Here is a 15665-nt window from a genome sequence, read left to right on the forward strand (position 1 = left end):
GCAGGAAAGCTCTCTGCATAATCTCTTGGCATTTCATAAATGCAGGCTCTCTCTAAATGAGGTCAGAGCTCTGATGCTGTACCTCGTCCAGGGACTGCAGAGCTTGGTCCGTGTTTGGAAATAATTACCTGGCCAGCACTCTGCTATCTCAGAGTGGTCCTTCAAAAGGTCAGCCCCGGGCAGGCAGCCTCTGTGCTCCTACTGCTCATTCATCTGGTTTAGCGTTCAGCTCATCGTCAGGACATGTAAGGGTACTTAAAAAAAAAAAAAAAAAGAGAAAATATGTAAAAATAGAGCTGGTTCAATTTGTTCACATTTCAAATATAGATGAATTAACATTATGCAAAAAAAGGAAAAGAGTGGGTGAACTTGTGTGGATTTTTTTTTTTTAATGTTTTTGACCACTTACAGAACTGGCTGAATTTGGAAAATTTGTTCATCTCCGTGGCTTTAACTTTGGGGAAAATGCTGAGGCATTCAAGCATTTTGGTCTTTTTTTTTTCGTTTTCAGCTCAAAAGAAAACCCAAAGGAAGCAGAGTCTTTCTACTCCCACTCCTACCTGTGGGATCTGATTTTCTGAGGCACAGATGTCATCAAGAAAAGGATGATTTCTTGATTACACAGGCATTTTTCGCTTTATCATCTTTCATCCTGTATCAAAAACAAACAGTTCTGTGGGCAGGAGAACGTATCGGCGTTGTTTCCTGGGCTTAGTGCCTCACGGCTGAACGTCCCCTTGCCTAACAATTGTTCTTGCTGACTGAAGCTTTCCCTGCAGTTAAGATACTCATAATTCCTTTCCTCTCTCTCAAAAAATAATCTGGGCTTGTGCTTCAGCCTCTTCCTGTGCATCAGTAGTACTCTCTCTAACCGGACAACTCTTGTCATGAAACTTATAGAGACTTGATATTTTTGTAACCCCAACCTTGGCCAAAATGATAAGCAGTATTATGGTTGTGTGTTGGGGGAAGGACTGTAGACTGACCACAAAATCCCCTTTACCTCAGCTCCTTAGAAAAACAACCTAAAAACACGAGTAAGAGTATTATTGGACAAGGAAAAAGCCCTCCACGTTAACATCATGAAAGATGACAAGGTGTCCCTAGCAGGAGAGCCAGGTAATTTCTAATCGAAGAGAATTTTCTTCTGAACCTTCAGTCTCTTTCCTGTTTAGAAGCAGCCTCAACTCTGCCGCTGTGTGGCAGCGCTGAAAAAGAACACGAATAGAAATCACTAATCAGTGAAAATCTCACTCACCAGTGCAGAGCTCATCCCACCAGGCGAGAAAGCCCCTGCTCGCACTCTGGTGTCGATTTTACAATCAGGCATTTGCACCTTCTGACCTCCACCACTAGAACTTTGTCCCACCACAGGAGCCGGTGTTTTGTGGAACGACTTGGTGCTTTCTCAGAGGATGTGGACAGTTCGCAGGGTTTGCTGAAAGGAAGGCTGTGGGCAGACTCACAGCAGTCCTTGGGGATCAGGAGAGTTTTCACCAATGATCCTACTTTCCCCTCTGCGTGGTGGTGCAATTGGAGGCCGATGTTGGTTGTAAAGGCAACTGTTCTCAGCACAGATCTCAGCAGACAAACCTCTTCCTTCCTGCAAACACCATCACTGAATTTTAACACTAGCACAGCACCTCCGGCAGGCAGGACCATGCTTTTCTCTCACTTCAGTACGTGAGGAGGTGTGGACAAACTCTGCAATAAGAGAGAACATTAAGGACCCATGGTAAAACTTATTTAACGTGTGTTGGCCCATAATTTAACTCCCACCACCTGCACAGGGAAAAAGCCTAGAAGCCCAAGGATCCCTCTTTAGATTCAGGACTAAGCAGAGGGGGGCAGTGCCAGGATGGTCTTGGAGACACCTCAGGTTGGTCAAGATCAGAGTCACAGGGCTCTGCAGCCTCGCGGGGACACCTCAGGTTGGTCAAGATCAGAGTCACGGGGCTCTGCAGCCTCATGGAGACACCTCAGGTTGGTAAAGATCAGAGTCACGGGGCTCTGCAGCCTCATGGAGACACCTCAGGTTGGTCAAGATCAGAGTCACAGGGCTCTGCAGCCTCGTGGGGACACCTCAGGTTGGTCAAGATCAGAGTCACGGGGCTCTGCAGCCTCATGGAGACACCTCAGGTTGGTCAAGATCAGAGTCACGGGGCTCTGCAGCCTCATGGAGACACCTCAGGTTGGTCAAGATCAGAGTCATGGGGCTCTGCAGCCTCGTGAGGACACCTCAGGTCGGTCAAGATCAGAGTCACGGGGCTCTGCAGCCTCGTGAACTAAAAGTATCTGGTGTTGCTCCCATGGAGTATCATACCTCTAAAGAAGCATGAAGGTAAGAAGTGGCTTGGGCTGTGGTGACTAATGGATTAAACCAGTGCTGTCCCTTCACACTCTGCACATTTCTGAAAGTAAGTCATAAAGCAACATTTTTTTGCAAATCTCACATCACAGTAACACAACAGCCACAGAAGAAAGGAAAACAAGTAGCATTAGGAGATGTGTTTATTTCTTAAGGTCACTTGGAGACATCTCGTGTTTGTTTGGTTATTAAATCTCTTTATTCTACTGTGAACCTTGAAAGACGAGGCAGACATTTCTCCATACAGCTTGGGAGGGCTGAGGTGAATAGGCTGGAGGAAGAATGCGTAAAAGATACGGTCAAGGCATTCTTGTTCTCAAATGCCTCAAAACTTTACAAAGAAACAAGACAACGTCAATGTAATAATAATGGAGATAAAAAGTAATTCACAGCAGTCATTACCCTTAAAATAATTACTGGAACCAAGCGAAGGAGGTATGAAGTCATACTTTTCAGGGTCTTTCAAGCTGTTTCCATAGGGAGCTTAGTGTGCTTTTGAAGCTACTCTTTATTACAGGAAATGCCTACCAGCTCCTTTTTCCTTGAGCCTGGGAGCAGTAAATGGCAAAATCATTTTTCGTGTCTCACAGTTCCACATGTGCCCTTCCAGGCGGGCCTCGGTCCCAGAGGAGCTCCCCCGAGGTGTCGTCTAAAGGCTATGTTGCAATTGCTTCTGTTGTTGCCAGTACGCCAAAATGTTTTTTCTCTTTTGTTAACTTGCACATGGATTAAATCAAATTCATCCTCCATGCTGTCATCTGTTTGGATGCACCGAAGAAAGGAACATTTAATTATCTTCTTACTCAGCATGAATAAAAGGTGGGATCATGCTTCTAGCCGCTCTCCCCAGGATGTAGATCAAAGCAAGTAGTCACCCAACCTCCGCTCCACATGGTAACGCGACACATTTGTTTATGCACTTATTCTTCAGCGCATCTTAAATTATCAGGATGTGTACTGCTACTACTCTGAAGAACTGAAGACAGCTCTTCACATCTCCTGTCATTACTGATGCAGAACGGAGGTATTCTTGGATTATCAATAACAAATTTCCAAAATTCAATGATGACTAAAATGGAACGGCAATGAGCAGGGAGAGGGCTGCAAGCAGTGATTTATTACTGAACCCTGAATCAATGAATAATAAGCTTCATCAAGTCCTTGGTAATGCCTTAGTGTTTTTCTACAGAAAAGAACATATACATTGTACTATAGAAAAGTTGCCAAAATTGAAAAAAAAAACGCCAAACATTGATTTATTCTTTTTCCTGCACTGCTCTAATGATGCAGACCAGCTCTCTCCATCTGCCAAGGCCCTAAATTGTGGGATATGAAATGATGGCAAAGGCCTCTTTGAAAGATGCAGGGAAAGAAGCGATTCAGAAAGCGATGCAGAAAGCGATGCAGAAAAGGAAAGGTGACATTATCACAGCCGCTCCTGACCAAGAGCTGGAAAAAACTTTGCGGTAGAGTAACTATGTGCATATAAAAAAGAGGTTCCTCCCCTTGAAAAGCTTAAGGTGTTCATAGACTGCAGGGAAATGATGTCAGATTTGTCTGCTTGTTACCAGTGATCTTTTTCCTGACTTTTGCTTGAGAACCAAGTACTCAAGTAGTAAGTTACTTTCTGCCATAAGTAACTAAAGATGCGGGAGAGGGAAGCAGGGGTTGGAGTGAGGGAAATCTGTTCTCCCTGTGACTCCGAACGGCAGTTTTCTCACCTCATTGGAATCTGCCCTCAGTGCGCACAGCTCTCTCCCATTCCTCAGGCAGGAAACAGGGCATAGGGAAATAACACAGCTGTAGAATTTGGTTTTGTTCCTCTTCACCTGTTTGTTGTCAGGGTGTGAGAGGAGGTGGGGGTGCACCAGGCACGGAGGGCAAGCGGCCTGCGCAGGCCCTCTTGCTGTCCCGCTGAGGGGCTGGGCTCCCTGTGGGGATGCCATCCCCTGCACAGCAGCAGGGGGAGGCAGTGGCCCTCCTCCATGTCCCCGGGGCGGTGCTGGGAGTGGGGCCTGCCACAGACAGCAGTCTCAAAGCCGCCCCCGCCGCCCCGCGGCTCTGCCCGGCCGCCCCACACCGCCTGAGGAGCACGGCGGGGGGCGGTGCCCTCTGAGGCAGCGGCGCTCCCCATTGGCCGAGCCCCTACAACTCGACGCTCTATAGGCTGCCGCGCACCCTGAGCCCGCCCCCAGGGTCTTCCCTGCCCCGCCCAAACAAGCAGCCGCAGAACCCTCCTGTCTGCGCACGCGCGGTGCGCCCGGAGGCGTGAGGGGCGCATGCGCCAAGGCGTGGGGGCGGTGCCAGTGGTGACGTAACCAGGGGCACGCGGCCCGGTTGACCCCACCCTCCCCTTCTCGCTCGCCGTCGCAGGAAGGAGGAAGCGCGCGGGGCGCGGCAAGATGGCGGCCGCCGGGCGGCTGTGCGCCTTGCTGTGCCTGGCGCTGGCGGCCGGCGCGGCCGCGCTGGGGAAGCGGAGCCCAGTGAAGGTGCTGTCGGACGGCATGTGGCGGGAGCTGCTGCAGGGCGAGTGGATGGTGGAGTTGTGAGTCGGGAGGAGGTCGCTCGGGCTGCCGGGGAGTGGCGGGGGAGGGGGGGGGTGTCTCTCGGCGGCCCGCTCTGAGGCCGCGGGGGACCGAGCGGTGCCCGTTAGTGACAGACTTCTGCTGTCCCTAGCTATGCTCCTTGGTGCCCCGCCTGCCAGAACCTGCAGCCCGAGTGGGAGAAGTTTGCCGAGTGGGGCGAGGACCTGGAAGTGAACATTGCCAAAGTGGACGTGACGGAGCAGCCGGGTGAGAGTCTGGCGGGGACGGCGGTGGCTCCCAACGCCCTCCCCGTGGCTTTGGGCTCCTGAGGGCCCGGGGAAAATGTTCGGTGCAAGCGTATGTGCTTTTAGAAAATAAACAGAATCAATAGGAATAATAAAGATTTTTTTCCTGCTTTCTTTTGAAGGCAGCTGGCTATACGTTGACTAAGCAGTCTAGCCTTTCTTAAGAGATAAAGGAAACAAGAAGGTTTCTCTAGAAAGTGGCTTGGAGGATTTCAAGAAGATTTTTGACCTTACTTTTTAACTATCTTACGGAGCAAAAAATGTGGTTTCAGCCTTCCCTGTAGCAGTACCTCCCTTTGTTGGCAAAAGGGAGTGCAAGCAGCCTGGTCTCCCTCAGCTGAAGCTCACTTCTCTGAATTGCCCTCATGTCTGTGTGGGATTTGTGCAGATGACCTTGTCTGTGCTAGTACTTTTCTCCAAAGTCACATAAGAACTTTTGAAACTTGCCTCACTTGGATTATTTTCTGCAAGTACTGGAAGTTGCAGATCATGGGGGAAAAGAAAAGAGCATTTCTCTCTGGAGAGCTACAGCCAAAATAGTCGAGTAGAACGGTTATCCCTAGACGTCTCTTTTTCCCCATGCAGAAATTTTGTCGCTCTTTATCCAGGAACTCTTCTTTTAGACCGTGTGCAGTACTTTGAGATGCACAAGTTTGTGTTTGATCACAATTAAAGATTGATACCTGGGAGGAGCTGTTTCTATTTCGGTGTATAATAACATTTCTTACCTTTTCTTACATAAGAGTGTTCTACTATTTTGAAAATAACTGTTTTCTTACAGGATTAAGTGGACGATTTATCATAACAGCTCTTCCTACCATCTATCAGTAAGTATGCAATGCAGCAGGATTTTTTGGAGGAGAGAGGACTCTTTTCTTCCTTTTTTGGGGGGCAAATGAATGGGATTTATCATGCTCTTTAAGAACGTGAGTTACTTTACACAGAGACAACTACTGTCTTACCTGCTGTGACCTTACAGTACTGCCAGTTGTTTTTTTTCTTTTCCCTTCAGGCCTTATTTATTCTATCTTTTCGTGGGTGTTTCTGTTTTGCAATCTTTTCTCTGTAGGTTGATCTTAATACAGTTATGTGGCAAGTGCATTAGGAAGATCGTTATCTTTTTATGGAATCGCAACCTAAAGATAGCCAAGATGCACGTGGAGTCAAGATTCTAAAAACACTTGTTGTCAAGATTTTTGGAAGACGTTTTAGAGCCAATATCATCTAAAGCAAAATAAAACTAAAAAAAAAAAAAAAGGCACGGGGATGGGAGGGAAGATGTTGAGTGGAAGCAAATGCTGCATGCTTGGACTGTCTAAAATAAAAGGACCTTTTTGTTTGTTTTACAGCTGTAAAGATGGAGAGTTCAGGAGATACCAGGGTGCAAGAACTAAAACTGATTTCATAAATTTCATCAGTGACCAGGAATGGAAATCTATTGAACCGGTTTCATCATGGTTTGGTCCTTCCTCTTTCCTGTAAGTTTTGGTATGATTTTTATAATAATTTGTTGTCAGACATGCACACTTTAAGGACGTGCTGGGACAGGTCCTTAGGTGTGCCGCACCTGGTGCTGCCTCCTTGTTAACGCCTCACGCAGCAGCTCTGTGTTGGTAAGAAGTATGTGAAGGTGATGGGTGGGTGGTCATGCCTCCCTCATCAGCTGTGGGAGGATTGTGTGCGCTAGCATAGCGAAGATGCCCTGAGCAAGGTTTACTTTAAGGCTTCAAATAGTTATAAGTGGGTGTATTGTTTTAGTAAACTCTTGTAGGTAACTAACTGACACTTGCAGTTCTTCTTTTGATTATACAGCAGAAAGATGCTTTGCCCAGCTAAATTCTAGGAAATTAGCCATAAAAACTGGAAAATAATGTACCAACATAGTTGTAAGATATGGGCTGGCCATTTAAGAAGGTGTGTCTGTTGCGAAGTGAAAAGCAGAGTGGAAGGGCGAAGGTTCCTTCGTTGAAGGAAAAGTGAAGTGAGGAGACTCTAGTCTGAGAAGAAACATGCTGTTTGGAGTTCTTTCTAGATTTGTGGCTTTGAAGTGCTTTTAGTTGTTGCTGCATGTGCTGTGTGGTGGTTTCAGAGTAGTTGAGTAACGGAGTGATAAAGCGTGTTGGGGATGCCATTGGCTGAGGCAAATGAGCCCAATTGCTCATGTTTTTTCTTCTGTTAGAGCAATGATGGCTGAAACACCTCTGTACTAACTGTGCTGTGCTGTAGCAGTGTTCAGGTTATGAAGTGTTATGCTAGACTGAAATTTTACATTTTTTGTGGCTCTTCTAGGAGGCTCAGCGTTGTTACTTTGTCCACTCGCAACGCTATTTGAATCTTCAAACTGTGTGGTTGAGCTCCTACAAAGTATTAGCCCCCACCAAGGAATGTGTGAAACAGAGTACTAATCTTAGGATTAATAAGTTTTCTATTAGAAGTGTACAGTACCAGCTCCATTTTTTGTGCATACTGAAGCAAGTAGGCTTGTTCTACGGCTCATTCATTAGCAAATTAGGTTGGCTTAATGTTTCAAATTTTCCTTTCCTTTACAGATAGTGAATACTTAATGCTGAAATTTCACAATAACAGGGAAATGTCAGAATCGGCAGGATATACACGGCAGATAGCCTCGTCTTTTTCATTTGTATGTAAAATATGGCTAAACTTAAGTGTCTGAAGATCTCTCAGTTCTTATATAACCTGATTTTTTTTAATAGGTTAATTTTTTGTTTTAATAAAATCTCCAGATGTTTGATTCCTAATATCTTGAATAGAGTTCTAGCTGGCTTCTCATAGACTGTTAGTCCAAATATAACTGTCGTGGTTTAACCCCAGCCAGCAACTAAGCACCACACAGCTGCTCACTCACTCCCCCCCACCTCCGGTGGGATGGGGGAGAGAATTGGAAGAGTAAAAGTGAGAAAACTCGTGGGTTGAGATAAGAACAGTTTAATAATTGAAATAAAATAAAGTGTAGTAGTAGTAGTAGTAATAATAATAATAATAGAATATACAAAGCAAGTGATGCACGATGCAGTTGCTCATCACCTGCCGACCGATGCCCAGCCAGTCCCCGAGCAGCGGTCACTCCTCCCTGACCAACTCCCCTGGCTTATATACTGAGCATGACGTCATATGGTATGGAATATCCCTTTGACCAGTTTGGGTCAGCTGTCCTGGCTGTGCCTCCTCCCAGCTGCTTGTGCACCTGGCAGAGCATGGGAAGCAGAAAAGTCCTTGACCAGAGTAAGCACTACTTAGCAACAACTCAAACATCAGTGTGTTATCAACATTCTTCTCATACTAAATCCAAAACACAGCACTATACCAGCTACTAGGAGAAAATTAACTCCGTCCCAGCCAAAACCAGGACAATAACTTAGAACATAAACAAAAGTAACTGAAATTCATATGTCAGTAGATCTAAGTCAAGGAAGCTTGTGAATTTGTAGTTATCCATATGTGGAACATTATACAAGCTGATGTTGGTACCGAAGGTGGCTTCATGGGAAACGAGTGTTTATTGAAGTAAAGGACAAAACAGAAGATAAAAATCAAAGTAGTTAGAAGGGAAACCAGTCATGAGCAGGAAGTTGTTCAACATGGGACTAAATAATGACCAGCAGGCAAATCAGAAGATACAGGTATGTGACTGGCTTAAAGATGTTTTCAGTTACTTTTTTCTGCTTTGTTTCAGGATGAGCAGTATGTCAGCTTTGTTTCAGTTGTCAATGTGGATCAGGGTATGTGCTTAGACGTCTACTTTATTTTATCTTAACAGACATGATATTCAGCTATTCTTGAAATGATTATCTTGTCTTTTGTTCCAGCACTGCCATGGTTATTTAACAGAAAATGTTGGAATACCGGTCTGGGGCTCATACGCTGTTTTTGCGTTGGCAACTCTATTCTCAGGACTGATACTGGGACTTGTAAGTGGAGCACTTGAAACAGATTGGCTTGTGACTACTGTGTATTACACTAATGCCCCTTTTGCTTCAGTCTTTAATGGTAAGACCAGTTGTTCTCGGGGTACCCAGCCCGCTGAGCTGGAAGACAGGGATGGGGAGCGGAATGAAGGCTCCATAATCCAAGGGGAAATGGTTAGTGACCCGCTACACCACTTAGACACACACAAGTCTATGGGCCGGATGGGATCCACCCAAGGGTACTGAGGGAGCTGGCGGGAGTGCTCACCAAGCCACTTTCAATCCTTAATCAGCAGTCCTGGCTAACGAGGGAGGGCCCAGTTGGCTGGAGGTTAGCAAATGTGATGCCTATCTACAAGAAGGGCCGGAAGGAGGAACTGCAGGCCTGTCAGTCTGGCCTTGGTGCCGGGGAAGGTTATGGAGCAGATCATCCTGAGTGCCATCACGCGGCACGTACAGGACAACCAGATGATTGGGCCCAGTCAGCATGGGTTTATGAAAGGCAGGTCCTGCCTGACCAACCTGATCTCCTTCTATGACAAGATGACCCGCTTAGTGGGTGAGGGAAAGGCTGTGGCTGTTGTCTCCCTAGATTTTAGTAAAACCTTTGACACCGTTTCCCACAGCATTCTCCTGGAGAAACTGGCTGCTCATGGCTTGGACAGGCGTACTCTTCGCTGGGTAAAAACTGGCTGGGTGGCCGGGCCCAAAGAGTTGTGGTGAACGGAGTTAAATCCAGTTGGTGACCGGTCACGAGCGGTGTTCCCCAGGGCTCAGTGTTGGCACCAGTTCTGTTTAATCTCTTTATCAACGATCTGGACGAGGGGATCGAGTGCTCCCTCAGTCAGTTTGCAGATGACACCAGGTTGGGCGGGAGTGTTGATCTGCTGGAGGGTAGGAAGGCTCTGCAGAGGGACCTGGACAGGCTGGATCAATGGGCCGAGGCCAATGTATGAGGTTCAACAAGGCCAAGTGCCGGGTCCTGCACTTGGGCCACAACAACCCCAGGCAACGCTACAGGCTTGGGGAAGAGCGGCTGGAAAGTGCCCAGAGGAAAAGGACCTGGGGGTGCTGGTTGACAGCCGGCTGAACATGAGCCGGCCGTGTGCCCAGGTGGCCAAGAAGGCCAACGGCATCCTGGCCTGTATCAGAAATAGTGTGGCCAGCAGGAGCAGGGAGGTGATCGTGCCCCTGTACTGGGCACTGGTGAGGCCGCACCTCGAATCCTGTGTTCAGTTCTGGGCCCCTCACTACAAGAAGGACATGGAGGTGCTGGAGCGTGTCCAGAGGAGGGCAACGAAGCTGGTGAAGGGCCTGGAGCACAAGTCTGATGGGGAGCGGCTGAGGGAACTGGGGGTGTTTAGTCTGGAGAAGAGGAGGCTGAGGGGAGACCTCATCGCGCTCTACAACTACCTGAAAGGAGGTTGTAGCGAGGTGGGGGTTGGTCTCTTCTCCCAAGTAACAAGCGATAGGACGAGAGGAAATGGCCTCAAGTTGCGCCAGGGGAGGTTTAGATTGGACATTGGGAGAAATTTCTTTACTGAAAGAGTGGTCAGGCCTTGGAACAGGCTGCCCAGGGAAGTGGTGGAGTCACCATCCCTGGAAGTATTTAAAAAGATGTGTAGATGTGGTGCTTAGGAATTTGGCAGTGTTAGGTTAATGGTTGGACTCAATGATCTTAAGAGTCTTTTCCGACCTGAATGATACTATGATTCTAATGTGCAGGATGTTCGGAGGTTTAAACTTGTTTTTCTTTGGTTTCAGATAATGGTGTTCTTAGCAGACTGTATCTGTCCATCCAAAAGGCACAGACCGCCACAGTACCCTCATTCAAGTAAGCCCACTCTATACTTGTAATTCAGTGAAGCTGTTAGTAAATCTTATTTAATAAATACCGGTATTTAACTTGTGTCTGCAGGACGTGAGATTGTGTGCAAGTTTACACCTGTGATTGATGCTTTGCTTTACCTGCAGCTGTTTGCCCATAGGGTTTATAGTGGATTTGTATTTTGTATTTAGCTAAAGCTAAACTATTTTTAAAAAACTTTTTTAGGAGAGAGAAAAATGTTTTTACAGCATTTTCATACCTGCAAGATATGAAACTCCCTATGTGCAGGGAGTAAGAGTAAAAGTTTTGAGTGGAGTTCTCAGTGTTGCTAAGCTGGGGGTTTGCGTAATTTTTAGGGGCAAAGTAAGAATTAAAAGTGAATTTGCATTTCTGTGGATAGTAAGTGATTCAGTTTTGAGTTAGTCTCTGGAATTTTTCAAGGTAATCTTAAAAAGTCATGGAAGAAGATCTGAATGCTGGTTTATGGTTTGTAGGAACCCAACTCATTTTTTCCAAAGCTGAAGGAAGTTTTATATTACCTTGTCTAGGTAGTACGTAATCTCTTAATACCTGACCTGTGGGTGATTTCATGCTAGCAACAATTCTACCGAAGATAGCAGCTTAAGTGACTGATACTGGAAAGTGCTACCTGGATTAAATTCATTAAAATTCTGTGCTAGCCCATGATGTTAAAAAAAGTGTATTTCACATGGTAATGGTATTTATTTGTGTATGCATGTTTTCCGTTCTCCTTAAGGAAAGCTAGCTCCAGAGTCAGCTCAGCTGCTGAAAAAGCTGGATGAAGAGCAAGAAGCAGATGAGGAAGATATCTCAGATGATGAAACGGAGGGTAAAGAGGTGTCCAACAGAAACTCGTCACCGAATGCTGTCAGGCAGCGCCCAGTGAACACTGCTGCTACAATGGATAAATCTTAGCTTTATTTGCATGCAGGCTTAGGGTTTGAGTCACCAACTCAAAAGGAGCTAAATGTCAAATCCTTCAGCTTGAAGAGAAGAATGACTCCTGTCATGGTAATATTGATGCATTTCACGAATTCAGAAAAAAAAAAGAACCTTTGGCATCAGGTATTCAAAACTAAAACATGCTGTGCAAATGGCTGAAACTTCTGCCTGTGTGCAGAGAAGGGCCAAGAAATAATTATGTGGCTTCTTGAATGACTTGTTCTATAGGGATTTTTTTTTTTTAACAGAATGTAAACCAGTGTACTTGTTGCATTAGGGAACATTAGCAAGGAAAATGCACTAACCTGTTTGCTGTTAAAGCATTCAAAAAGGTTTCTTAGCATAAATTTATCTAGTTGTGCTCTGAAGAAATGCTGAGGGGAAAAGTTCCTTCAGTTACAGGACACGTTCCAGGCTTTTTATGTGACAAAAACTGCTTTCTGCTATGACAATGAGTGCTACAAACCCCCCAATCTTTCTTCTTCCAAAGAGATGAAAGTTGCTATCTTCATTTAGAGGATCAGGAGTTGCCCTCTGAACAAAAGCTAGAGAGCTTGTCTTTGCCATCCTCCCAGATGGAAGTTACCACAAGCGCTCTGTGTAGTGCGGATTCTCTGGCTGACCAGAAACCTGCTATTTGCATCAATTTCTTTTAGAAAAGGCTGTAGAAAACTATATGAGCTTCTTGGTGGAGTAATTCTTCTCTAGAAAAAGTTACAAGTAGCACCACGAAGTCCTGTTTGTCTCAATGACTCTGATTCAGATGGGAGTAGTTTACATGCAGGGTTCTCTGCTGAGTGCAAATCCTATCCAGAGCCCTGCTGTATGGCAGTCGGGCTCTGCTTATTTTTTAATACATCATCAGTAATTTCTGCTTAATCAAATTTTACTGCAAATCCAGTCAGGCTGTACCTGGCCTGAAGTTGAAATAACTGTTTCTTAATTTCTTTTACAGAAAGTCATCTTTTCCATTTTCACAAAACCATCTTGAAAAAATACACCCTAATTCTTTCTTTAAAAAAACCTGTAGTCTACTGTTTTCTGTATGGTATTTGTTTTCACTCTGTACAGAAATAAAAAAAATGCACATGCGCATTGGACCAGTGTCATCTTGCATCGCTTGTAAAGAATTTCCCATATTCTTTTAGTTAATTTCCAAAGTATTTGCAAGGGAAAGGTTAGCCTAATGCTGAGCACACTTAGGTTTTTTGACAAGCCTGTTCTTGCTGGGTTTTTTTTGTTTGTTTTGGGTTTTTTGTTTGTTTTTTGTTTAGTTTTTTTTTAATTGTTCATCTGAGTGTGTTTGCAGGACTGGCAGCTGATAAATCTGTGTCAATAGTAAACCTGGTCATGAGTAATTAAGACCGCAAACATAGAAATGGTCTTGATATTTTCACTGCAGCCTGGCTCTCTAAAGCCAGGCTCTCCTAGTGATTATTAAGAAGACGGAGCATCAGACAAGGAGCTCGTAATGAACTCTGTGGGGTATGAAAGAAATATTGGGAAAAACAATGTTCAGAGCTCTTGCAGGTGAATCGGCTTGTAAAGCTGTTAAGAATACGGCATATTTTTTGGCAGTCTTGAACGCTGCTTTGTAAGTTGCATTTTAAGTATATCTGATAGATCATAATTCATCCTCCATGTTATGAATGGAAGAAAGTGACTCAGTTATCCAAACACCTGAGTGAATCTTCCAACAAGTTTAGATGAGTAAGAATGAGTTGTTATGTAAGATGTCCTGGAACTTCCTCCTTTGACTTTTTCTTTCTTGTTTCTTTTTCTGAACATTGGTGCTCTGGAATGACTTATGACTTCAGTGCTGGGTTATATGTTAGAAAGATAATAACTGATGCTTGAAAGGGTCCTTTTGGTTAAAATCTGAGTGTTCCTGTCATTTTTAAATATCAAACTTTTCCTGGTGTTTAACTGAAGACCACTGTGTGCCGTAAATGCCCTTAAGGGGTTGGTCTTGTGGGATTGCCTTAAATTCTCTAATAGTTTAGATCTTAGCCTTTGTCACTAGTAAAATAAAGCAATAAATCCATGATGTACTAAGGAGAACTACTAGCACTGTCTTTGATAAATGGTGTATTTTGTTAGTTTGGAGAGGGCTTGAGAAGACAAGGGTGACAGACGTGCTGTATGCTGTTGTTAGGGAAAAGAGTTGAATTGTTTTGAAAGCTGAACTATATGGACTAACTCCACGTGGAATATATTTAAATGTAGCTGTTATAAATGCAGGGTTTTCTAATTTTTCATTTACTTTAAAACTGTTTGTGCAATATAGAAAGCATATATGGATAACTTCTGGCTAACTTTTAATTTTAAAAGAACAAACAACTTTTTTCTTGCTGTACTTCTAGACTCCTGGTTTAACAAGAACTTCTAGTGCTAATTTACCTTGCCTTTGCCTTCTGCACACCTACCTTTTCTTACTGCCTCCCTGCCTTAGGCAAGTAACCAAATTCCAAAACTGCCTCTTAGTCGTAAGTGTTCCGAGTTGCTGGAATCCAGCCTCTGTGTGGCAGACCTATGCTTGTGATTAGTGTAACTTCTGCAAGTTCTGTTTTGATTATCCATATGCAGCCTGTGTTTGCTGATCTCTGTAAATCTTACTGTTGATATTTTTAATAATGTTATGGTTTTGTCCTGTGAATATTTAAGTTTCTTGATTTTTTTTTTTTAAATCTATATTCCAAAGATGTTTACTGAGTGAAGGTTGCAATGTAACAAATGTGCGTAAGAGCCTGTCCTTTGTCTGTATTGATGATGCTTGAATATCAGTTTTGTAAAAGTTGGACTGCCCTTTCCATATGATCACCTTGACGGATCATGTCCAATTTAATTCCAGAAGGAATTAACTGTAGCAGTACTTTTTTTTTCATGTTTCAGAGAGTCTCCAAGTAAAAAGTAACCACTAACTTTGGATTCCTGTGTTTGTCTCTTTTTTTTTTTCTGTTTAGCAATGAAGTAAAACTGCAGCTATTTCCATGGAAAAAAGTGTTGTAACACTATTTGTGATAAGTCTTTTTGAAAAGACAAGTTCAAGTAATACTTTAAACTAAAGCTGCACTGACATAGTTGTGTTTTTTAGTTGAGACTGGCTTGGGTACCTCATGGTAGTGTGAGCTGACCGCTTACCGTTTTGGTTAGATGGTTCATATGGTTTGGGAAAGAGCTTTCATGCATACCAGGCTTAGCGATGGCAATAAAATTGTTTCTTGTATTGCAAAAAGAATGTAGGCTGGAGTTGACAAATGATGTTTGTTCTTCAAACAGTTCTTTGTAATTTTTTTCTGTATTTATGTAAAATGCACGCAAATCATATTTCAGCTACAGATGGACTCCTCCCCTCTTCCACCTACACACTGTATATCAAATCTGAACAACTGAAGGGATCAACATTGGTGAGTTTATCTTGGAATGGGAAGCATAATTCAGAATTGTATGAGTTGTGAAATGAAAGGCTTCTTGCGGAGGAAACAAATCCAGATAAGATATGCTCAAAGCACTACTGAGTAACAGTCGGCCCAGTGCAAAACTCCTGTCATCAGAGTCTGTCCTGCCTGTTCCCTTGCTCTTTCCTCCATCTCTTCTCTTAGGAGTGAGTACTGAGAACGTGGTAGCTCTGTGTGGCGGCTCTCGGTCTGAACGTGTGGAGTTTTCTGGGAAAGTGCAATAATACTCTTGCGGTTCCTCCGCAACAGGACAAGGAGTACGTATTGCCTGGACGCTCATATAAGCCTAACT

The 15665-nt window shown here is 44.4% G+C and overlaps 1 protein-coding gene across 1 annotated transcript; it reads left to right on the plus strand.

Annotated features, from left to right (window-relative positions):
* The first annotated feature begins 4716 nt into the window (after positions 1 to 4716).
* Positions 4717 to 14843, plus strand: TMX1 (thioredoxin related transmembrane protein 1). Its single transcript, XM_075150735.1, has 8 exons — positions 4717 to 4913; positions 5045 to 5160; positions 5980 to 6025; positions 6548 to 6676; positions 8893 to 8938; positions 9026 to 9127; positions 10889 to 10958; positions 11710 to 14843. The coding sequence occupies exons 1-8, from the start codon at positions 4771 to 4773 to the stop codon at positions 11886 to 11888; spliced, it is 831 nt and encodes a 276-aa protein (XP_075006836.1). The 5' UTR covers positions 4717 to 4770; the 3' UTR covers positions 11889 to 14843.
* The last annotated feature ends 822 nt before the right edge of the window (positions 14844 to 15665 follow it).

Source organism: Calonectris borealis, chromosome 5 (genome assembly GCF_964195595.1).
Source record: "Calonectris borealis chromosome 5, bCalBor7.hap1.2, whole genome shotgun sequence".
NCBI lineage: Eukaryota > Metazoa > Chordata > Aves > Procellariiformes > Procellariidae > Calonectris > Calonectris borealis.